General features: G+C 41.7%; 2 protein-coding genes across 5 annotated transcripts; one reads left to right on the top strand and one right to left on the bottom strand.

Annotated features, from left to right (window-relative positions):
• Positions 1 to 215: 215 nt before the first annotated feature.
• On the top strand, positions 216 to 8,718 carry LOC131465735 (uncharacterized). Its single transcript, XM_058638603.1, has 5 exons — positions 216 to 1,580; positions 3,661 to 3,854; positions 5,679 to 5,823; positions 6,779 to 7,084; positions 8,012 to 8,718. The coding sequence occupies exons 1-5, from the start codon at positions 222 to 224 to the stop codon at positions 8,171 to 8,173; spliced, it is 2,166 nt and encodes a 721-aa protein (XP_058494586.1). The 5' UTR covers positions 216 to 221; the 3' UTR covers positions 8,174 to 8,718.
• A 1,492-nt stretch (positions 8,719 to 10,210) lies between these two features.
• LOC131465220 (transcription initiation factor TFIID subunit 4-like) lies at positions 10,211 to 25,258 on the bottom strand. 4 transcript variants are annotated; one of them, XM_058637658.1, is made up of 16 exons: positions 24,907 to 25,258; positions 21,731 to 22,228; positions 20,317 to 20,438; positions 20,073 to 20,183; positions 18,688 to 18,792; positions 18,210 to 18,332; positions 18,028 to 18,117; positions 17,475 to 17,609; positions 16,398 to 16,536; positions 16,206 to 16,284; positions 15,949 to 16,109; positions 15,316 to 15,446; positions 14,746 to 14,871; positions 13,667 to 13,723; positions 12,512 to 12,619; positions 10,211 to 10,659 (listed from the first exon to the last, which is right to left on the bottom strand). In XM_058637658.1, the coding sequence occupies exons 2-16, from the start codon at positions 22,218 to 22,220 to the stop codon at positions 10,534 to 10,536; spliced, it is 2,103 nt and encodes a 700-aa protein (XP_058493641.1). In that variant the 5' UTR covers positions 22,221 to 22,228; positions 24,907 to 25,258; the 3' UTR covers positions 10,211 to 10,533. The 4 variants fall into 4 exon arrangements, with proteins under 4 accessions (XP_058493641.1, XP_058493643.1, XP_058493642.1 ...); XM_058637660.1 differs by lacking the exon at positions 24,907 to 25,258 and adding an exon at positions 23,260 to 23,840; XM_058637659.1 differs by lacking the exon at positions 24,907 to 25,258 and adding an exon at positions 23,264 to 23,840.
• Positions 25,259 to 25,731: the final 473 nt, after the last annotated feature.

Below are 25,731 nucleotides of genomic sequence, written 5' to 3'. Positions count from 1 at the left end.
ATATGGCGAGAATGCCTGCCAGCGGAGGAGACGCGGAGCAGGAGCAGATGAGCTGCCCCAAGAGGAGCAGGGAGGAGGTGGACGAGGAGGAGGAGGAGGAGGATGAGATCCAGGAGGTCCAGATCACCGGGGAGGAAGAGGAGTCAGAGGGAGATGCTGTGGAGCTGGAGTGGGAGTCAGGGACAACAGTGCTGGACTCCAGCGGTTCCGCTGCGGTCGTTATGCGGCGTATGGACCGCGGAGAGGAGGAGGAGGAGGAGGAGGAGGAGGACGACGAAGAGGCGGACTCCTTCACTGGCTCCAACCCGGAGTCTCACCTGGATGGAGACCTTCAGCGGTCAGACCGGAGCAGGCTGAGCGAGAACACGCGCCTGGCCACGCGCTATGCGGTGCGGATCTTCAGGGAGTTCCTGAGCGAGAAGGACCGAAGTCCAGACTTTGAAACTCTGGACAAGGAGGCGCTGTGCGCGCTGCTGCGCTCCTTTTACGCGGAGGCGCGCTCCAAAAGTGGACAGCTGTACAGCAAGTCGTCCCTCATCAGCATCCGCAGCTCACTCAACCGGTACCTGAACGAACCCCCCTACAGTCGCACCTTGGATCTCACCAAGGACCCGGAGCTGCGCAGCGCCAACCTGACCCTGGCCGCGGTCATACGCAGGCTGGAGGAGCAGGGCGCGGGTCCTGTGGTGCAGAAACAAGCCATCACGCGCTCGGACCTGCGGAGACTATACGAGTCCTCCGTGTTCAACACCGACACGCCGTTCGGACTCCTCAACAAAGTCTGGTTCGAGACTTGCATGTATTTTTGCACCCGCGGCAGGGAGAACCAGCGGGAGCTGGAGGAGGACTCCTTCGGTCTGGCCGTCGACGAGGACGGGAGAAAGTTTGTGTATTTCAAAGCGTTGGGTCCGTATCACAAGTCCCGCTCCGCCGCCTGGACCAAGAAGCGTCCGGACTCGGACGAGGACACTTTGCCGCGCATGTACGAGACCGGCACGGAGCAGTGTCCGTACGCCAGCTTCGTCCGGTACGTGTCCAAACGGAACCCGCTGTGCCGCGCGTTCTTCCAGCGGCCGCGGGACCACTGCTGCGCGAGCGACGTGACGTGGTTCGAGAACAAAGCCATCGGTAAGAACCTGCTGGGCACGAGGATGCAGATGCTGTCGCGCGCCGCCAAGCTCTCCAAGACCTACACTAACCACTGTATCGGCGCCGTCTCCATAGCAACGCTCAACAGCATCGTGGGTGCCGCGGGCTCCAGGTCGACAACGACGCTCTACGTTGCCTCGGAAACGCTCGTGCCGTATCACCGCCGCGTGGCAGACTCTGTGGATGTGAAGCCGCAGCTGACAACAGCGGTGACGGCGGTGCGCGCACAGACCGCGGCAGCGGCAGCAGCGCGGAGAGTCTGCGCTCAGGACGAGGAAGAGCAGGAGGCTCCACGTGCCAAGAGGCTGTGCGTGCGCCCCGGGACGCGCGTGGACTCGCCCGTGGAACAGAAGGAGAGCGCGTCAGCTCTTGTGAGATCCACGGAGGTCAATGTTCACACACAGGCTTCGGTTCGATTCCCGGGCACACAGGTAACACGTTTATCATGTGTGCGTAAAATCTGCCGCGGGCCACGTGAGGAGCGTGAGCTTTGTCCAAGCACGAGCTGCAGTCACAGTATTTAACATTTATGTGATGTAATGGTGAAATATATCAAATATGATATTGACACTGAACCAAACGGGCTCAGACAAGGAAGAAAGTAACAACAGGGGTCTGCAACCTGTGGCTCTTGGGCCACATGTGCTCCTCAGCCCCTCAGCTGTGACTCCCTGTTGAAAAGTACAAAGACATTTTATTTAAAAAAAAATTTATTTTAAAGTGAACATCTCTTTATTTAGATATTGAGGTAATAAATAAGTGTTTTCATATTTTGTCGTCTTAAATATGCGTCTACATAAACTGCGCAGATACAAATGAGATAACACTGCAGACGGTGTTAATTATTAATGATATTTTGATTAGGCAGAGATTTTTTAACCCTGATGCTGTTCACAGCCCTCCCATTTATACGGGCTTGGAACCGGCAGTCCAATTAACAATGAGTAATGGGGATTGGGTGCCTTGCTCAGGGGTAGCCCAGACCTTGAGGGGACATTTTAGGAAATAACATTTGAAGATAGATGTGTTAGTGGTTGTAATGTCTGTTAGATACCAGTATGTGCTTTTAAAAAGTTGGGAAATTGAAAATCGGTTGATCAAATTGATCATTTTAATGGATGAATTAGGACATTTTTCCACATACCCCAACATAGTGTGCCATGGACCGTTAGGGGTCCCTGAACCATAATTGGAGAACCACTATTCTAACTGACCATAGAAATACAGATTTCATGACCAGACACACCCTCCCTCCTTCCCTCTTCCTCACTCAGCTCTCAGTCCACTTTCTTGGCATTTTTAAAATCAGGCATTTTGCAGAGTTACCCTTTAATAATGGATGAATTTGGGCATTTTTCACAGACCCCCACCATGTGTGCCATGGACTGTTTGAGAACCAACGTTCTATGACCTTACAATCGTCAGGCAGATACAAATGTAGGTGGAGCCAGGTCACTTCCACCCTAAGTTTCCCCTCATTCATTTGCGCAGCGCCACCGTGAGGAGACGTCAAGTAGCGACACCTAGCGAGTCTTAATTTATTAATTAAAATATTTGATATTTGTTTTCACAAACCTGATGAAAATATTCTGGACAGCTGATGTGTGTGTTTTGTGCTGCGTGGCCAAAAACGAAGATCAGGTCAGAGAAGATTGGAGCAAAAAAAAAAAAAAATTATGTTGAGATCAGAAAAAAAAATAGCTGTGTGGAACAGAGTGAAAGAGACAAGAGGAGCGGAAGAGCCACAGGGACCTCTGCTTTTCCTTCCTGGCACTTCAGCGAGCTTCTTTTTAAGCCTCTTGCTCCTCTGTTGTCAGGTACTTGGCATTGTCAAGTCGACTCGACAAGGCGGTGTGAGGAGGAATCACTGTAGTTCTGACAGAGTGGAGTCATTTCTATGAGCCTGGCAGGTTGTCCTTGTATTTCTGAGCTACACTACCCGTCAGGCCTCTGGCACCGTCTGACAGCCTCCAGGCTGCGTCAGCACTAAAACTGGAAAACAAACTTTACTCAGCTCGGCCAAAGTCTGCCAGCAAGTTCACAGGACACCACAGAGTACGGTGAGATTGTGCCTGACAGACTGCACAGAGGGAGTTCATGTTGGCCTGCAACGAATCATCTAAATTAATCAAGAATTTAAGTTTAAGTTTGAGTTCAAGTTTTTCAGCTTCTTAAATGTGAATATTTTCTGGTTTCTTTGCTCTGTGTAAGTGAGAAATCATTGAAAACCGTATGATTTTTGCTTTGTGGACCAAAACACGTCATTTGAGAACATCGTCTTAAAGTTTGGTTGAAAAAAAACATTTTGATCGCCATTTTTGACCTTTTATGGTGCAAATTTAAATTGTGTGTGTGGCCACTCCCACAGTCCAGAAACATGCACTATAGGGATTTAGTAAATTGGACATTGGACTGGCGAACTCTCCAGTGTGTGACCTCGCCTATCGATCCAGAACCCCAATTGGGACACAGCTTACATGAAATTTAATGTGTGTGTGTTGTGTTTTCCAGGTGAGCCCTGTAGGGGTTAGCAGCAGCAGCAGCAACATGTCGAGTCAGCAGGGCATCTCTGTGTCCCCTCTGAACTCTGCTGGAATCCCCACACATGCCCAACTCACCAAAACCAACGCACCTGTCCATATCGATGTAGGAGGACACATGTACACGAGCAGCCTGGCCACGCTCACCAAGTTCCCCGAGTCGAGGTGAGAAACTTGCACACATGTGCACTGTAAATAAAGCATATATCTACACGTTTTCTACACTGTTCTTATTTAATCTTATTATTAAATTGAAAAATGGAGCAGTTTTGTTGTCTTTTTAACATGTAAATACAGCGATGAATGGAAAACTGGAATCACATTTCTCACATGTGCCTTAAATAGTTTTAAGCCCTGGAAACACATCACTAGATATTGTTTGGCTTTGTGTTCAAATTCAAATTCATTTTTGACTCGCTTATTCAAGGACAAGGACCTAACTATCCATGTATATTGGTAAAACATAAGAGACTAAGCTTTCAAGCTGCAGATAAGACAGTCTGAAGTGAAGTGAGGGGTGAGTGGAGACTAAATACTGAGGGTTTAATGAGCAACAGGTGGAACTGGAAGTGAAGCGGATTAAACACAGGTGATGGTAACGAGAGAAGCTTGATGTAAGACTGAAATAAGACGAGCGGATAAAGAACTCTGATCTCTGATAATGAACAACTGATGCATTATGTCACTTTGCATGTAGCCTATTATACTTCTTTTTGTGCTGGTCTTACACTTGTTTTAGGAATATACACATTCGCCAAAGAAAATCTTTAGTTATGACAGACAAAGTTTCCTGGACAAAAAACACAGACAACATGGAACACAAAAAATGCAGGAATATAAATGTAAAACACAATCCACGACAAAAACAGGATAGTTAAAGCACTGGAAAAGTCAACTAGTTCATCTGCAAATTCATGGATTTGTTTCTGTATACGAATTCACTTATTCTACACAACTCCATGTGCAGGTGTTACTGATCACATGACCGATTCATGGCTCTGTTCAATTGCTACTACACGAACCGTACAGAAACACGACGTGTGACTTAACTGTAATCTTTGAAAAACAGCGTTGATGACTGGAAGTAACCACTTTTCTGTGCATGCACAGAACAACAGCTAAAGGGAACTCGGCCGTCATTCATTTGCTTATTTGTATTTGTAAAAAAAAAAAGTAAGCACTTGATAGTGATTGATTGACAGCATTTGGAAGAAGAGGCTCAAATCAGTCATAGTGCTGCTGTCTGAAGCTGTCTCGCTTTACTCACACTATGTGCTTCTTCTGCTTCACCTCACTCACTGAGTACGTTTACCTGTACAGTTTAATCAAGCTAAGGCCGTAGTCCGACTAAGACAAGCAATTGGACAATTTGTACCATGTGCGTCTGACTCCGCCTCCGTAGGTGGCGCTTTATCTTCCTATAAGCTAGTGCGTATTGAACGCCATGTCTGATGCCTGTCTGACTAAGTGTATACATGCAGGAGTAATCAGACTATGAATCGCGTTATCCAGGTATGTTAGTCTGACTAAGACTAGCTATGTTTGTCTGACTAAGACTAGCTCGATTTTAATTGGACTGGGGCGATAAATAATTGGAGGGAGATAAATATTTGTTGTTGGGATTAAATAAATTGTACTTCTTTTCGGATATGTAAATAAAATCATTGTGTTGTTTTTTTTTTGTCCACTTTTGTATGATTAATTTTTGTTGTTGCTTATTTCAATTATATATTATATAAATTGTTTGCATCTTACAAATAAGCTACTACTACTTCCTTTATTTTGATAGGAAAGGACCACCATCAGCTAGAAAGTGGACTCATAACTCTTTCAGTACACAGTAGCGACTCATGTCGGTAAAAGTGACAGACAGAGTGCATTTTGGGAAGTAAATGTTGCTGCAGAAACTCTATAACTACAACAAACACGTCCACATGAGAATAACAGCCTCTTTAACACGTGTCTGACCTTTTGAATTGTTTCCCGCAGAATCGGTCGCCTGTTTGACGGAAGTGAACCCATCGTGCTCGACAGTCTGAAGCAGCACTACTTCATCGATCGAGACGGCCACATGTTCCGCTACATTCTGAACTTCCTGCGCACGGCAAAGCTCCTCATCCCCGACGACTTCAAAGTGAGTGTCTGGAGTTCTAAGCAGGTACAACCATGTTGTTACAGCGGCCCCTCTGTGACTGCACCTGCAGGTGTCTCGGCCTGACTCCGCCCACCTCTGAGTTTACATTCATGTTAAAAGTCAGATTTTAGTGTCTGACTAAGACAATAACTTGGTTTCCTTAATGTCACGTAAACACACTAGTCCAATTAAAATCGAGCTAGTCTTAGTCAGACTAACATACCTGGATAATGCGATTCATAGTCTGATTACTGTATACGCTTAGTGAGACATGACGTTCAATTACGCACTAGATTATAGAGTTATATAGTGCCACCTATGGCGGCGGAGTCAGACGTACAAGTTGTCCAATTGCTTGTCTTAGTCGGACTCAGTGAGTGAGGTGAAGCAGAAGAAGCACACAGTGTTCTTAAACCCCCAAAGGGTTTAAGAACCTGGGGACCCCCACACCAACATCAGAACCGAAGACACCTTTTGGATGATTCTGATTTGACCTACTTTTTTACTCTCCCCTGAGAGAGACATCCATCCATCTTCTACCTCTTTATCCACCACATGAGGGTTATGGAGGGCGCTGGTGCCAGCAATCCTAGCTGACATAGGGTGAAAGGCGGGGTACACCCTGGACAGGTCACACGTCCATCGAGAGTGAGACAGTGCTGTGGTAATTACTCTGAGGTCCAGGAAGGAAGGACAGGAAGGACAGCTCAGGATAAACGCTTTGGAGATACAAGTCAGAGAGTGAAGGTTGAGATGTGTTGGTCACGTGCAGAGAAGAGACAACGTTGTGAAGGAGGACATGAGGACAAGATGGAGGCAGATGATCCACAGTGGCGACCCCAAAAAGGGAGAAGCCAAAAGAAGGACAATCTGGGGAATGAAGTATTTTGTGAACACAGGTCTGTTTTTAGTGATAATACATGTGGTGTGTGTGTGTGTGTGTGTGTGTCTGCAGGAATACTCCCTGCTGTATGAAGAGGCCACTTTCTTCCAGCTGGCTCCTCTTCAGGCCGAGCTCGAGCGCTGGAGAGCCGAGTGGGACTGCGAGCGCGCATGCCGAGAGTGCCAGTGTGTTGTGGTTCGAGTGGTGCCGGAGCTCGGGGAGAGGATCAGCGTGAGCGCCCACCGCTCCGTCATCGAGGAGGTTTTCCCCGAGGTCAGAGACGTCATGGCCAAGTCCCTCAGCGGCAGCTGCAATCACGAGTCCACACACATCATCTGCTTTCCGCTCAACGGCTACTGTCACCTCAACTCTGTGCAGGTACGAGCGGGGCGGGGCTTTAAACTCAACATCAAAGACTTTCTGTCAGGAGGTTTTAGCTGCACTTCAGTTTTTTCTTTAAATTCAAGCTTCTGTGAAGAACAAGAAGATGGTGAAAATAGTTGGGGACCAATTTTAGCATTAGTTTAAATCTGTTAAGATCCATGCATCAAGTACATGTTTGATCAGAAAAATGTAAAAACTGAAGATGATGTTCTTAAATGTCTTACATAGCAAACCAACATTATTCAGTTTGAATGGCTCCTTTGTTATACGGACCAGAGAAACTAGAAAATATTCACATTTAAGATGAAAAATTAGAGCGCTTGTTTTAATTATGAAAAACACTCAACCATGTCATGCCCTGCGTAGCTAACATGAATTCTCTCTGGAGTCAAGATGTCAGACAGAGATTCATTATATAATGGAGAACTGTTTTAGACGTTTTTGGTTGTACTTTTCATCTAACGTTGACTTCATTTGGCACTGACTACATTTGCTGTGTTGTGTTTTGGAAAGTGAAGTTTGTGTAACTCTGTTAGCCTGTAGCTCACTCCCAACTCCAAAGTCCATAGGGAAAATCAGTGATTTTACATCACAGCGCACAGGAGTGGTTGATCCACTAATACCTCCATCAGTTAAGTTCAAATGTGTTATTTTGTGACTATGCGTCCTCGTGACCTTAAAATTGTGTTTTTCTTTATGGAGTTCGATGCAGAGTAAAACCGTCACGTCAACTTCTGACACAAATCATTAAAAACCTTTTTTCCAAAACAACATTTTTGTTTTTCCCTATCAGCGACCAGTCAAGTCCACACGCGGAGCACTGAAGCCTCTACGTGCTGCTTCTGTCAACATATTATTTATTTATTTAGGTTTTTCAGGTCAAGTTAAAAGTGTAAAACAGTGTGCGTGTGTGACTTGCAGGTGTTGGAGCGGTTGCAGCACCGGGGATTCTGGATCACAGGTTCATGTGGCAGCGGAGTGGACTCCTCTCAGTTCAGTGAATACATCCTGCGGAGGGAGAGCCGAGACGGCCAAGCCTCGCCTCCCACCCTGATACAAATCAAACAGGAAGTCACGGACTGAGGTCAGAAGGCGTCACATGGAGAAGCGATCGGCTTCAGCGAGAAAGGAGTCAAAAAGTGACCCGTCACAAAATTCTGACTCTCCTCCAGTTGCCACATTCAGGCCGGACTGTAGAAGAACAGCACCGTCAGAGCAGGGACTGCAGAGGATCATGGGAAATGTTGACATTTTTGAGATGCAGTGCTTTTTTATTTTTCCATGAAACACCAGGACCATGTTCAGATCCGGGGGGGAAAGATGGGCGTCCGTGGTGAGCAGGAGAGCGTCTTCAGATGCTTAATTTACCTGTAACAGTCGGCTGTCGCCATGGACCAAGCAGTCAAAGGGAGAACAACGTCTAAATCGTTAATGAATGAAAAATGAGCAAATAAGTAGTAATCTGGGCCCAATAAACGAGGTCGACAACACGGAACTCTTACTAAAAATATGACTCAACAACACATGAGACAGAGGGGGAACAGAATTCACCCACTGATCTTGGGTAATTGTACTTCCAGCCTCAGCCACGTGTTTCAGACAAACCAGGAAAGAAAGATGAATGAATACAACAATCGGAGTAAATTAAATGTGCACGCTTCATTTAGAATACAGTGCAGTGTTAAAGTTAGAAATAAAGATTTCTTTTTAAACCAAAAAGACTCACGTTGGGTTTGTTGAATTGTCCAAAACCTCCTATTTTATCGGAACGGTAAGTGTGGTGAAAGCGAATGAATATTTGAGTGTTTTTCTGAAACTGTGTGGATCTTTTTAGACAGGCTGTGACAACTGTGCGTAGCGTGTGCCGTTATTTTTCCTTGCTGTAGTATTTTATTTAGGACGGTACAGCACTATGTGATTTTTATCTATGAAAAGTGCTACATGAATAAACTGTACTTAGTCAAATTAAAGATTTGGATGCTTGATAGAACTGGAAGGAGTTGGAAATACACAACCGGATGATGCAATACTATTTCTTATTATTTATGGAGACCAAAGGGACCAGATAGGACAAGAGACAAGAGAGCAATGGCCACAAAAACAATAACAGAAACAGACACAGACCGCTAACAGACACAACAATTTTCAAAGACATCAAAGCATTTTAGTTGTGTGATTGTGTACGTGTGTCACTTACATTTGATGCTCATGTGGGTAGTTGCAGTGATGCTTTAGACGTTCCCCTGCTCCAACACACCTCATTCAAATGGTCAGCTCATCACCAAGTACTGCAGACGCCGGACAACAAGCCATTTATATAAATCAAGGGAAGTTCTACAACATGCAGGACAGTGGATCCCCAGGACCAGGATTGAGAGACCTTGATCTTAAAGACACCCAAGTGTTTCAGCCCCAGAGAGCAGACAAGCTCTCACAGGGTCTTGCATCCCAGAAATGTTTTTTATTTGGAAATGGAAACCAAATCTATGACTCGTGAAATCCATCCATTGCTGACCACTTTGCCCTCCACGCGACGAGGGTCACAGGGAGGGCTGCAGCCAATCCCAGTTGAAACCTTCACTATTAAAAGACCCATTTCTGTCCCTTCTCCACACAATTAAATGCGAAAAATCAATTTGATCCATAAAATGAAGTTCTGGGATGATTTCAATATCGCAATTGACGTAGACTGAGGATGTGACGCATATTTTAGTGGACGAAATATTAAACCACTTTCATTTAATCGCCTTGATCCCTAAAAATAAATCATTTTGAAAGAAATAATGAAAGATCGGCAGAGCACCCCCCGTGACCCTACGGTGGAGATATAGCGGTAGATAATGGATGGATGGATAATGAAAGCTACAGGAAGCCACTGCAGAGGCGTTGAAGAGCCACAGGTTGCAGACCCCTGACATGGATCAAACAAATAGAGAAGATTGACCATTCAGTCCAGTGTCCAATTCATGGAATCACTATTTGGAATGTTTTGGGACTGTGGGAGGACGCCAGAGACCCAGGAGAGTCCTTAAGAAGAGTTTCCCCATCAGTTAATCAAAAAATCAATAATCCCACACAAATGTACCAATAACAGATTACACAGAAAATATCACAATGTGATGATTTCACTACTTTTGTTCTTTTAATGGGAAACAAAACAAACATGAATGAATGAAGAACTCAACAATACATAGATCATTATTTCAACACCTTCCAGTGAGCAGTGGCGTTTCCTCACAACCACTTCATCTTATTTTGAAAGCATGACTTTCTCCTCCTCAAAAACACAACATGAACTCAAACCTGATCACTCACTCACTCACTTCTACAGCATGATACTAAAAAGTTAATAAATAAACAAACTAAACGAGAGGCAGATGATCTGAACGTAAGGGGCTAAGTGCCAAAAATGATGACGATTACATTATTAAAGTAGTAGGAAATCAGAGCATAGCTTTGTACAGAGTGAGAGAGTGTCGCAGGAAGTGATCCTGCTCCATACACACCAGCAGATCCCTCAGGATCACCCGAGTCACTCTGGGAACGTCCAGTCTGGGCAGCAGCGAGACCTGACGCACACAAACACACAGAGACACAACATTGTTCACTATTCCTGCACGGACATAATGCATTCCCTCGTTTAAACCTGAATGTTAAAAATGTCCAGTGTGGAAGAATTGGACTGTAGAATGTCACACATGGAGGACTCCACAGTAGACGCTTGATTTTTCTTCTTTGTTTGCTTCGTTCGTTTCCACTTTTCCTCCAAAAATAGCCTAAAATAAGCAGCGATAATCACATTTCATTTGCTTTCATACCGACTCGTACCCTCTTCTATATTTTCTGTGTGATGTTTTCCTTCTTTTATGTTTGTACCTTGTGCTGTGTGATAATGAGTCGAGACTTGTTGAGCTTCTTAATTCAGACAATTAAGTATGTAACTGACACGACTCCTCTTTTTGCTGCTTGGGTGTTTTCATGTTGATACGCTGATACTCTGATACTAATGAGATGAGAAGTATTGATACATTTTAATTATTTCTAACTTGAACATCGCACTGAATGATTTTGAATAAATATCTAATTGCGATTATTACTTATTTTCATTGGAATAACATATTTCTGATGATTACTGAGTGATATTTGTGCAGAGCTAAGTAGTGGAGAGTAGAGTAAGAATAAAGTCGTAAATGAGGCCGTGGAGCATTTCCTGGAATTGTACTTTGAATAGGTTTCACAAACAAGGAGATACTTCATCTTTTGGCACATCAGCATCACATTGTCATAAGTATCAGTAGATGCAAGAACATGCATCTTTTCCACAAAAAAGTGGACGAGTTCGAGCTATTTAATCTCATAAATTAAGACTATTGATTTATTTTTTTATTAATTTATTATTTATTATTTATTATTACTTTAATCTCGTAAATGTATGACTTTATTCTCCTAAATTTACGACTTAAATCTTGTAAAAGTATGACTTTATTCTTGTAAATCTACGATTTTAATCTCATAAATTAAGACTTTATTCTCACGGCTTTAATCTCGTAAATTTACGACTTTAATCTAGTAAATTTGTGACTTTAATCTCATAAATGTATGACTTCAATCTTGTAAAAGTATGACTTTATTCTTGTAAATTTACGATTTTAATCTTGTAAATTAAGACTTTATTCTCTGGGTCTGTGAATTGTTTTTTTCTCAATGTGGCTCTAATCTCTGTCGTACAGATCTATGAGAAACAAATGTGTTTTTTTCCTCAGTCTGTAGAATATGATGTGTATACATGTAGGTCAGGACAATATTTGTTCTAACACGGTAATTTGACACACATTTAGCTTTCAGAAATATTGCACCTCCTGCACTTTGATTTTGATAAGTTTGGATTAATTTGTTCAGTCCTACTTCAACGTGAATTGTAAGAGGCTTCCCCCACAATAATATCCTCAACTCAACTTTATTTATATAGCGCTTTAAAAACAGCCACAGCTGGAACAAAGTGCTGTCCATAAATAAGTAGAACGTAAGACATAAAACATAGAAACAATACAAAAACCATAAAACAATTACAATGTTAAAACGATAAAAAAAACAATAAAACAAGAGCAGAGTCTTATGCTGGGTTGAAAGTGGGTTTTAAGACGAGTTTTAAAAATGGACAGTGAAGGGGCTTGTCTGAAATGGAACTATCCTTCAAATATTAATGTAATCTGTAAATAAAAGACGCATAAAAATACAAAACATATAAAAATGATCACATGATAGTGGTGCGCCGTATGAAATCGAGTGACGGTGCTGCGAGTTTGAAAAACCCTGAGCTGGGGAGTATTTTCCCACTCACTGCTTTTGTTGTTCTTACACACACACAGATTAAAAACAGTGGTGCACACACAGATTAAAAACAGCGGTGCACACACAGACCTGACTGTCAGTCAGCTCCAGTGGTCTCTTCCTGCGGGGCCCGATGGCGGCGAGGGCCGTCATGTTGGCTTCTCTCTGCTGCAGCTGAGCTTCTTCTATTTGTTGTAACTGGAGAGACATAGACAGACAAACAGCACCACGCACATTTTAAGTCTTGTGAGTCTGCTTCACACGAGAATGAGTTCAGGAGGAAAAACACTACAGTTGTAGTTGTATTGTATCACATTTTTATCCACACCTTTATCCCACACATGGCATATATATATATATATATATATATATATATATATATATATATTACAGCTTATTCACCTTTCAGTGGACGTCTTCCTGACTTGAATACTGATTAGTAAATACTGAATTAATCAAGTTTTGTTCATGCAAAAGTAAAAAAAACAACCCAAAAACAAACAGACTTATTTGACCGAGCTGGAGAGGAGGACAAAACCATTTGTATCATATTTGCTACACAAGTTTCTGAGACCTGTCTCAATTATTTCCTTTAAAACCTGTATACTGCCCCCTAGTGGACTATCACTCCACTGCAAGAAGTGGAAGGTTTTTTGTTTTTTTTGGCCTTTTCAAAATGGCTACTGATTTAATGGCGTCATTAAATCATCCACACACTTTTGGCAGGAAAGTCTTTGTTAATTTTCAAGAAGTTTTACGTACTTCAGAATATATATATATATATATATATATATATATATATATATATATATATATATATATACACATATATCGTCTGTGTTCACACAATGCATAATCACATTAAAAAAATATTAATTATATAACAGTACAATCGTGTTAAATGTGTGCGTATCCAATTTGATACTGCGTGTATATGAGCTGCTTCATCTCTGAACATTCATAACTGACATCACGTCTTCAACAATACCATCACACACTATTCGGATGATCTAATTTAAATAATTATTGACTAAAATGCCATTTTAAAATAAATTTTTAGGTATTTTCACACTAACAATTAATTCCTCTATGCGGAGTGTAAGGTGCATCTTTGCCTGAACAAAGGACAGCGAGTGTTTCTGTGCCGAACACAAAATGAAATAAAAAGGCTGGAAAGGGTTTTATGTTTTTTGTTTTTCATGCGTCAGGCTTTACAGGGTTAAAGAAAGTGAAACAAATACAAACCTCTTTGGCTTTTTGCTTCAGCAGCTGAAACTGAGGATCCTCAGGGTGTGAGCGGCTCTGTGATCACAAACGGTGAGTACACGTGTAGAGTTAGAACGAATGCAGTCACTTACAGTGCACTGAGCAGGGATTCAGACTAGGGATATCACGATTACTTGAATTCACAATTAATCGCTCTATATTAATCGTAACGTTTCCTCAATACTGTCAGAAAAGATTATGCCGGAAGCCCGGAACCATACAGGTAGTTCAGCGCAACTCAACAACCTTGTGTTACCGCTTGTGTTGCTTTGTTTTTGTTCTGTGCAGAGTTGCAGAATAAAGCCGTTCCTGATTGTTAAAGTATGGCAGAGGAAGTTATTCCCTCCAACAAAGCGCATCAGATCAGCCGGGACCAAGGTCTAAAAGGTAAACGCACAATAACTGGATTAAATTACGTTAATGTTCAACTAACATAACATTGAATTGGTAGGAAATGAAATGTTAGCACGTCATGCAATTAATTGTGTACGACACGAGTTTCAGCGTAACGTGACGAGTTAAACGGCGTTCACTTAACGTTACCTTATACATCATGTGATGTGATTTATTAGTGTCATTGTGATTTAAACATGAAATAAACAAATCACAATAATAGATACGTTTTATATCTGGCCACATACAAATCGATACATTATTAAAACGATTAAAATAAACTTAAACATTTGGTATAGATGACAATTGTTGACTTAAATCATTTAAACATTTCCCCTGGGGGATTAATAATTGTTCCTATATAATAGTTTAGTGTATTTGCTACATTATTTTGTTATGCTGTCATCAAAAGATATAAATAAAAGAAACTTTCAGACCTATAAGCAGTGTTCATGTGATTTTACACATTCATAGTGTTGTGAAATCAATTAACGCATAATAATCGTGATTAATTCTCTGACAATAATCGTACCAAGGGACTCTATAATCGTGACAACCCTAATTCAGACGTGTTCATTTCAAAGTATTTGTCTGAATCTGGCTCAGACCATGTGTCTTTGTGTGTGTGTGTGTGTGTGTGTGTGTGTGTGTGTGGCTTTGCTCACTCGGGCCAAACGCAGCAGTTTCTCTCTCTCCGCTTCATCTTTTCTCTTTCTGTTTAGCGTCTCCACTTCCTCCAGGAAACGGAGCTGAGAGCGTATGTCACTCACTTTGGTGTGCCACACGTCCTCCTGTCACAACCACACACACACACACACACACACACATGTGCAAAGACACACCCACATGCAAACACACGCATTGCAGAAAAAGTCATTAAAAAGGAAAATGTTTACTGATATAATAAAGTGAATAGAAGGGTCATTTTCTCACAGACTGATGTAGCCGCCCCTTGATGGCCATTCAAAAAACACTCCCTGTATATTCACCACTTTATACTGCAACTAACAGTATTTTATATACAGTAAATGTTAAACCTATATGATGAATAGACAGGAAGCCTGGCGGTGACCCTGTTGACATGCTGACGCTTGTCTGCTGCTTGCTTTATATCATCACTTGGAAGATGTTTTTTTCACCGACATAATAAAAGGACATTCATGACTGTATGAAAATATAACATCATTTACGGTTTAATTAGGCACCACCAGGTGTTGGGATGAGGCTTTAATCACCTTCAGTGTTGCCTTGCGGTGTTCCGCAGCCACTGCGAGCTTCTCCAGAAGTCCACGGAGACACTCCTGTGTAGCATGAGACACCAGAGCAACCACCTCTGGACCGACGTCGGTCACTCCCAGCGGCTGCCCTGGAAACACAACAGAAACCAGATTTTCTGGAACATTCCTACAAAGTCAAGTTGAAGTCTCCTCCTCTGATGCTCAGTAAAACACTCTAATCCATGTCCAGAAGTTGGCGGTAAATTATTTACAAGAAACAAGTGAAGAACCTGTTCAATATATGGCTGTTTTTAGTTGATAGCTTTCTTTTTGTTTTTTTTTTATAAACTCTTATTTGTTTGCTTTTCTAACGCCAGACCATCCTGAGCCAAACCCCCATTTTATTCAGGCTTTGAACTAGGAGTACACTGGACATGACACCCTGTGTCTGGGGTCAATTTTAAATTGTCCAATTCATCCAGGAATCAATGAGTTACAATAGGGATTGTGTACCCTGCCCAGAGGTACCCTGACCCTGTGTGGTTTTGAACCACTAACCCTCCGGTGACACATCTTTCAGTCATGGGCTGCATATCGCCCCCTTTAACTGAAATACTGGGCGTGTTCGTAGGCTCGACTTGAGAGATGTACCTGCACGAAGGATCCGACTGAGCACCTTGTTAGGGGAGAGGAAGGGCTGGTCCTGGCAAGACTGCACCACAGAGCCAACGGTGGTGGTCAGGAACTTTGCATTCTCCTCTCTCAGGTTCACTCCAGCCATGAAGGCTACATCGTTAATGTCATCGTCTTCTCTGTGGAACACACACACACAAACACAGGCATGTAGAGCTTTGCACTTTCAGGCCTAACATTAAATTAAGAGTGCTGAGGAAAATGAACTCCATTACCTGTAAGAGCCTGTAGAGTTCTTGAACACAAATCCAGATGGATCCTGGGAAAAATGCTGCTTTGAAAGTGAGAACGTTCCTATAAAAAAGAAAAAAAGTGCTGATGATTTGGGTGCATTGTGGAATGAATCACTCTATAATCACGTTTGACCACAGCAGCAGCAGCACTTTACTAAACTCCCAAACTGTTACCTGGTAATGGTTTTCCTGGCGGGAGCAGCGTCTGCTTGATGTTGGGTCTGCTGTTGTTGCTCTTTGATATGTAATTTCTGGGGAGAGTTAATGAGGTCACAGCGGGTCTCATCATCACTCTCCGAGCCGGTTGAATAACCTGCAGAACGATCATTAGAGACCATGTTAGTGTACGCTCTTCTTCACATATGGTTTGTGTTAGAAAAGAGTAAAAAAACAACTGTGGAGTCAAGACCAGGGTTCACACGACATCATAGGGGATAGAACTGTTGCCTCACAGCCAAGAAGGTGAACGGTTTGAATACCGGTTCAACTAATGGCCTTTCTGTGTTTAGTGTGAATGTTCTCCCTGTGTGTATGTGGGTTTTTGTTGGGTCCTCTGGTACCAAAAACATGCAGAGATTAATCCTCATTTGGACGATAAAGTGGTAGAAAATAAGTGAGAGAGTGAAAAGTAACAATAATAACAATGTTGGCAACAATGCAACGCACGCTGTCATTATTATTTTGGGGTGTTGCATGTCTCTGGTTTAAGGAACAAGCATCTGCACGTGCATAACTTGTGCGGCAACTTTTGCTTTTACAGTATATTATGATTTGACAAGAAATCCAGCTTTTAATCAGCTTTGTAAACCTGGTGTTTTTGTTGTCGGACACTGCAACAGACTCACTTTATGACCGTGTTTGTTCTTTTTCTCTCTCCTCTGAAGACGAGTGTCAACACGTCAACTACGTCTATGAACATTATTAAACATTATCTGCCGAATGGGCTGCGGATTATCTCATTATGACCCAACCCTAATCCCACCATTTATGATATATTCAACTTTTGAACAACTATTGTCTCTTTACCAACCTTCTCACGTATCCCTGCCGACAGTGGCCTTTCTATCTCACTATGACTGGCTTACTTGTAAATGTTTGGTTATAGAACAAATTGCCCGTCTGGAATCACAAAGATACCTTAAAGAAAATACAGCACATGGTACCGTGGAATATAACGCAACGAAAGTTGTGGACTGAAGCAAAACAATGCGAGGAAAGTCACATTAAAACAACCGAACATTATTTGTTTACCTGCTTGCTGTTGTTAAAGTTTGGTCCTGTATCAGCGGCGGGCGGCGGGGCACTGGAGTTACAGGCAGAGGTGGAAGCCTGTTGAATGAATAACTGAGGGTCTGCAGTGAGGCGACGCACAGCAGGAAGACTTTTCTGGAAGACGTGAAAGACAGACAAGTGGAAAAGCCATCGTATTATTAGCAATAATACACTTTGCCACTAGGGTACTGCAAGTTTTCCTATTGGGGTTTTGGAGAACAGTGAAGAAAGTCCTGGAGCCTGTGATGGGTTAAGTTGAACTACATTCATTTGAATATACTTATACAAGAAGAATAGAGGCAACACCAAGACCGTGCAGGAAATGAACACAGACGCCTTTTCTCTTGAAGCCAAACTTGAAAATGTTGATAAATCATATTTTATAAACTAAAAAGCGACTGAGGGTAAAGAATTTCCCCTCACAGGTACTTGAGAATGCTTAAAATCGATCTTTTTTCCCCACCAAAACAAGCAAAAAGCTCTGTTGTAGGCAAGTGTACAGTTACAGTACAGCTGAAGAGGCTGTGGTCACCTTGAGGAACGGCACCAGACACGGCTGTGGAGTGGACTTCAGCTCCTGATAGAGCTGTTCGGTGAACTCCTCTGCCTCCAGCTTCCCTTCCTGCAAAATCACAAAAAAACACATGGCTGAATACTTTTACTTTTCTTTCAACTGCGAGCAGCTTGTGTGATGATGAACGGGGGAGGACGCACCAGCAGATTTCGGACCAGTCCCCTGACGTTGTTGGCCATGTTGGCTGACCTGGAGTCACTGGAGGCTAACTTGATCAGGGTCACGAGGAAGTTCTTGCACTTTTTCACACTTTCCAGTGTTTCCTGTTGAGTAATATCACTTCACTACCTGTTTTGAACGTTTGATTGTCAAATTCATTAGTACCGATCACAGTTTCCAGGTCCAGCGAAATAAAGAAAAAGGAGGGGCAAGTGACACTGGACTTTCTGGATATCCAAAATGCAGATATAGCAAAGGTGTTCGGGACAATAACCAATAGCAATATCTATGTTTTTCCCCTGAACCGCAGAGGTCATCAAGTCTCTTCTGTAGAGAAATGAAAATAATATTTTTCACACTCATTGCAGCAGATGTAGATATAGACATTTTAAAGCCGATATCAATCCTTTTTTTGGAAAATATTCTCCAAGTTATAGTTGCATGACGAGGCTCTCTCACCTGAGTGAACGTGCCCAGAGGCTCCTTTCTGGTTTCTGTGGCCGGGGCCTGAATGCGAGGCTGGCTCTCGTGAGCAGACGCAGCACTCTGGGTCACACCGACGACCTGAACGACACAGCAACACACAGGGACAGCGGTGAGGTGTGGACTCAGACCGACTGATGTCCCACCATTATTGCATATCAACTGGTGCCAGTCCTTTCACTTATCTGTTCTCTGTTTGCCGAGTTGTTCAGAGGAAAACTGAGGGCATTTGGATAATGAATGAAGCAAATATTAAAAATGGGCTGTTGAAAATCTGATTCTAAAATCAGATAAGACCATAAAGACCAATACTGGCTTTAACCTGGACTTAGTTCAAGAATGTGGTCCTCAAAACTGGTAAATGGTGTTTGCTAAAGTCCAGTGAAAACATACATTCTTGATAGATGTGGTTGTCTATTTTTAAAACACTAGTTGCCTTAATCTAAAGACATGAAATGAGCCACAGGGCAGACTGATGACAAAGACTCTGTTCCACCCAGAGCTGCTTCAGTAACCAGTTATTGAACAGCACTAGAGCTGCAACTAACGATTATTTTCATAAGCGATTAATCTGTCGATTATTTTCCCAATTAATCGTTTGATCCATAAAATATCAGAAAACCATAAAAAATGTTGATCGGTGTTCGTCAAACGTGGAAATGATGATGTTCTCAGATGTTTTGTTTTGTCCACAAACCAAAATGATTCACTTTTAATGATTTCTTAGTTATCCAGAGCAAAGAAATGAATAAAATACTCACATTTAAGAAGCTTAAACAATCGAAAATATTGTTTTAATCATGAAAAAATCTTTGAACCGATTAATCGATTACCAAAACAGTTAGATTCATTTAGTAATCGATTAATTGTTTCAGCTCTAGACACCACTAATGGGTCTGTCTCTCCAAATTATGCCTGCACTGCATTAACTAAATATTAAATACAAGAAAAAGGTCAACAAAAGACAAAAAAAAAAAGTTTTAGTGACTTTGCAACATTAATCAAGTTTCTTGCCTCTAATAATAAATAATAGTCCGCCTTATAAATAGGGCCAGATTAGTTAACTAGTTTACTGTACCTCTACTGGTTAGTGTTGAGAGTGTGGTTGAAGAATCAGGGGGATCTAGAAAGAATGTTTCTCAGCTGGTTGTTCCAGTAAAGTGTAACACATACATGACTTAAATGTGTTAAAAAGGAATCAACAACCATAACATGCATCCATTTATCCAGGAGCACAGTAACCAGAGCGCAAAGCTGTGTATTTGGTTGGCGTCACTCGTGAGCTAAATTATCCTGTCATCATTATAACGAGTAATAACAGGTGTAGTTGTTCTCAAGTGGATGTACGCTGAGCTCTTTACCTTTACCAGCGATGTCTTCTGGATGGAAGGTGGAGGCAGGAAACTGGGAGGAGCTGCCATCCTGATCACCGTCACCTTCTCATTACCTTTACCTCCGTTTGCCGCAGACACCTGAACTCCAGACATGACAGGCAGCACAGGAGCAACGGAGGAGGAGATGTCAGCACATTCTTGTTCACAACTTCATTATTCCACTTAAAGCAGCAGTTTACACACACACATATACACACAAACACACACACACCTGATGGGACACGATTCTGGGTGCTTGACCACTGGTAACTCTTGGTCCCTGCTGAGCCTGAGCCAAAGCCTGCTGGGATACGAGCATCAGCTGCCCAGTGTCACTGCGGATCAACATCATCCCTTCAACAATGACACAAAACAGAGATATGCATAAATCAGACACAGTGAACATTCAGTGTGTATGTGGGTGCACAGCATCCAACCGTCTTGGCTTCTTCCTGTTCTTTTTTAGGGACATCTTTTTATTTTGGTTTTATTGTTATTTTTTAATCAAAAGTGTTCAAAATAAAACATTCAACTAACATAAGTTGTAGAGTAAGCATTAATTCATTCATTCAATCATGTCACTTGTTATTTAATATGTTTAAAAACAAACAAACAAAAAAAACCCAAACACTCAATTGGGGGCCCCCTTGTGGGTAGGAGGCCCTTAGTTCACTAATGCTTTGGGCCGGCCCTGGTAGTCATCATGGTGTGGTGGGATTTCAAAAGGGAAACTTATGCGGTAACGGAGACAATGAAAGAGCGATATTTTTTTTACCATAGATGATGGAGGTAGAAGAAGAAGAAGAAGAAGAAGAAGAAGAGGCTGGATTTACTTACCCCCCGCAGCCTGCCGTTTTTTTTCCACTCCAACTAAAGACTCAACTTAAATTCACTACATTTCGCTGCTTTTTCCCCCTCAAGGACACTGATATGTATCATCACTCCCACGCAAAAAAATAAATAATTGAATTTTCTTTTTTTAATTGCTCTTAGGGCCCCCTGGTGGTCACATGGCCCTTAGCAGCCGCTTAGTTCGCTTATGTCTTGGGCCGGCTCTGAGTACAGAATATTTTCCACCCTCTGTGCTGCTGCTTTTAAAAAAAAAAAAAGGCAGACAATTTTACAAAAATTCGACACAGGGCCTCAACAATCGACTCTCAAATTGTCGTGTCGTTCCCATTCCTAGTGGACACAGTAGTTTAGAAGGCACAGTAGTGTTCTGGACACAGTTGCCCGCTGGTCACAGTAGCTTACTGGACGCAGTGGTCTACTGGACACTGGACATAGTGGTTTAGTGGACATAATAGCTGATTGTATGTAGTATTCTGTTTTTATTGTTGTTTGTTTGCATTATTTTATTATGATTTTTATTCTACTGGACACAGTAGTCTGCTGGACATAGAGGTTTAGTGGACACAGTAGTTGTAACCTGGTGGACACAGGAGCATTCGGGACACAGTAGTTTAGTGGACACAGTAGCATGCTGGACAGAGAAGCTTACTAGACACACTAACCTGCTGGACACAAATGTTTAGTGGACACAGTAGTTGCAGCCTGGTGGACACCAGGCTTAGTAGTTTAGAAGACACAGTAGCTTACTGGACTACAGTGGTCTACCGGACACAATATGTTGGCACAAGACTCACCCGCTGGTATCTGGATGTTAGCTGGCAGATGTGAGGAGCTGCTCTGTGGCAGACGAGGAGCCACAGTGACCGGCTGTGGAGTGGCTGTCCTCGGTACAGTTATCACCACTGTCCGTCCGGGTGTTGTGGCCTGAGTCATGGAAGACACCTGGCTCAGAGGAGGTTTGGTCACCTGGAGTTGACTGTTGGCACTCACTCCTCCTGCGGTGGCCATCTTTGCTACCACCATGATGGAGGAGGATGAAGAGGGGGAAATCTGAGGCAGTGGTCCAGCGACAGGAAGGGTGGAAGGAGAAGGCTGGTGGCTCTGGACAGAGGCGATCATTTTAGGTGGACCACAGACAAAGTCACTCTTTGATGCAGCTGCAGTGGAGAGTGTGGTCTGTGCAGCAGGCATGGCTGCACATGTGCCAGGGATCTGTAACAACTTTGCTTCTCCAAAGGGTTCCAGCAGCTTCTGGGCTCCACTTATCAGCTTTGGTGTGGCCATAATTATTCCTGAGCAGAAGACCAACACAGCCGTTACAAATATTAAATGTCCAATATGCATAATATAAAGAAATATTTACAAAATATTGCGAACATGCCAGAATTTCTTCCTGTGGTGAAATTAACATACATTTGCATACTCATGTTGCAGCAGAAGAAGATAAACATTTTCCTCATTATGCAAAATAAATAAACTTAAAAAAAACAACAACAGTCATTAGTCTTATCTTGGCGATGATATCCGATTTTAAAATATTTACATAATTAATTTTAAAGCCAATATCAGCCGATATTGATATTGTGCCAATTAGGGATGGGAATCAGTATCAGTCAGAATCGGTTCGATACTGGTCAAAAGCCCTGGATCAGGTATCAGGCAGAAAAAAAATATAAAATCCAATAAATCCAAAAATCGTATAAATCACATGTTTCACTATGTGGAGAAATGTAAATAAAAATCAGCAATGGCATTTTTAACTGAGTCATGTTTGCGCTACCTATTTCTTCTTTTCGGTGGAACAATATTTGTTACACAGTTGGAGAATTATGTCTTTGGAATGACTCGGCATAAATGTGTTGTTAACAGTTTCATACGTTCATAAATTGTCTAAAATGTCTGATATTCAAGTTTGTGATATCTGTATCGTCCCAACCCAAGTTCCAATATTGTGCATCCCTAATTTAAATAGTCAGGCATATATATATAATTTTTATTTTTAATATGTTTTATAGCACTCTATACACTATATTACACAATGCTTTTATTATTGTCCAGCTAAAAAAAAAAGGACATGATCGTCTAACATTAACTGTGAGGAAGGCTTTTATTTTGTCAGAGGAAGTATCGAAAACACAGCATTTAAGTCGTTTCACTGACGTCACGTTATTGCACGTGAGGCAAAGCTGGAGCTAGTTAGCTTAATTGACGAGCATGAAGACTTTTAGTCAAGTACGTCGCCGCTACTTGTATACGATAACATTTACCTTAAAGAGTCACGTTTAAATCACAGTTTAATCAAAAGAAAGCGTTTTAAACTTACTCACATTGTGGTTGGAAACACATGCGCAGACACACACACACACACACACCTGCTGGTGCTGCCACGGCTCCGGCTGCAATCATCTGCTGCGTTCAAGGACCACGATGCGTGTGCTTCCTGATATTTGTAGCCTCTTTAGAATCTTTTTTCTGGCATAAACACTGACCTTGTCAGGCAGGACCAGTAGTTCTCAGACTGAGACCAAAGCCCGGTATTAATGAGGCAGAATCTAATTTCTGAAGAGCTGGTTATAAGTTTACAACTAAGATTATATGCCTGCTTGACACAACTTATTTATCATTACACAATCATTGCAAATTCCAGAATGTGACACGTGATTAAATTAACAACTATAACTGCAAATATATATATAGATACAGTATGTGGGCAAAAGATTTTACATGGAAGCACATGAAGAAGACTTGACTGTGAAACAAAGGCAACCAAAGGCAATAACATCAAAGCAATACACAGCATGTTCCACAAAGGAGTGCGAACGAATGACTGAATGAATGAATAAATGAATGAAAATCCCCATCCTCTGTTGTCTTTAATGTTATCAACATCTTATTCACTCTACGCCACCTGCTGGAAACAGCTGTGCCACTGCAGTGACCTTAAAGCACAGCACTGGCTCAACATTTTATATACGATCAAAACCACCAAAAATGTATTTAATGACACATAAAATATGATTATTCTTAAATAAAGTCTGACAGACTGTACAGTCCATAATTAAAGTCTATCATTTCTGATGAATACTCAAAGCATTAATCCAATAATTCATTTAATTAATTCTCATTAATTAGTGCAATGGAAAAATCAATTTTTTTTAACCTACCTGTGATAAACCAGATCATTTTTTGACTCGATTAGTAAATTTCTACATCTTATTTGGCAAAAAATAGTATTCAGTTTTAATGTCTTCTTTGTAATATAGAGCAAAGAAACTAGGAGTGACACCATAACTACCACTTTTCTATGTCCGATGCCGACATCACAAACTATATAAAAACACATTTATATTAGCTATTTTAAGCTATTTCAATATTGATATCCGATCCAGTGATTTTGACCAATGATGTAGTATTGTGTCAACTCATCCCTAGAAAAGAAACTAGAAAATATTAACATTTAAGAGGCTTAAAACAAAAATGAACATGAAGAATATTTTTCAAACATCAAGCACTCAAGCGTTTCCTATTACGTAAAAAGACTATTTTATACTGTTGATATCACCATTTTTAATATGTTTTATAGCACTCGACACTATATTACACAATGTTTTTTTTATTATTGTCCAGCTACAAAAACGACATGATAGTTGTCTGATATTAACTGTGAGAAAGGCTTTTATTTTGTCAGAGGAAGTATGCATACACAGCATTTAAGTCGTTTCAATGACGTCACGTTATTGCACGTGAGGCAAAGCTGGAGCTAGTTAGCTTAATTGACGAGCATGAAGACTTTTAACTTAGGACAAAGTACGTCGCCGCCACTTTTATACGATAACATTCGACAATTGTCCTCATTTATACCTTAAGTGACCTTATAGAGTCACGTTTAAATCACAGTTTAATCAGAAGGAAGCGTTTTAAACTTGCTCACATTGTCATTGGAAACACACACACACACACACACACACACCTGCTGGTGCTGCCACGGCTCCGGCTCCAATCACCTGCTGCGTTCAAGGACCACGGTGCGTGTGCTTCCTGATATTTGTAGCCTCTTTAGGATCTTTTTTCTGGTACAAACACTGACCTTGTCAGGCAGGACCAGTAGTTCTCATACTGAGACCAAACCCCGGTCTTAGTGAGGAAGAATCTAATTTCTGAAGAGCTGGTTTTAAGTTTAGAACTAAGATTACATGCCTGCTTGATACAACTTACTTATCATTACACAATCATTGCATATTCCAGAATGTGACACGTGATTAAATCAACAACTATACCTGCAAATATATAGATACAGTATGTGGGCAAAGATTTTAAATGGAAGCACATATGAAGGAAGACTTGACTGTCAAACAAAGGCAACCAAAGGCAATAACATCAAAGCAATACACAGCATGTTCTACAAAGGAGTGTGAACGAATGAATGAAAATCCCCATCCTCTGTTGTCTTTAATGTTATAGGGACGGAGAAACATCTTAGTCATTCTACACCACCTGCTGGAAACAGCTGTGCAACATTTTATATATGATCAAAACCAGCAAAAATGTATTTAATGATACATAAAATATGATTATTCTTAAATAAAGTCTGACAGACTGTACAGTCCATAATTAAAGTGTAACATTTCTGATGAATACTCAAAGCATTAATCCAGTAATTTATTTCTTTAATTCTCTTTTAACCTTCTGGTTTTACATTGTTGAGATCTACTCTAACACTCTTTTGAAGAAAGTGCTGTTTTTTGTGCACATATTCAACTGCTGACATCTTTATCTGAAACTCAGTTACTTTTTT

The sequence above is a fragment of the Solea solea genome, chromosome 9, assembly GCF_958295425.1.
Source record: "Solea solea chromosome 9, fSolSol10.1, whole genome shotgun sequence".
Classification (NCBI taxonomy): domain Eukaryota; kingdom Metazoa; phylum Chordata; class Actinopteri; order Pleuronectiformes; family Soleidae; genus Solea; species Solea solea.
This window is presented reverse-complemented; position numbering and strand designations above follow the sequence as displayed.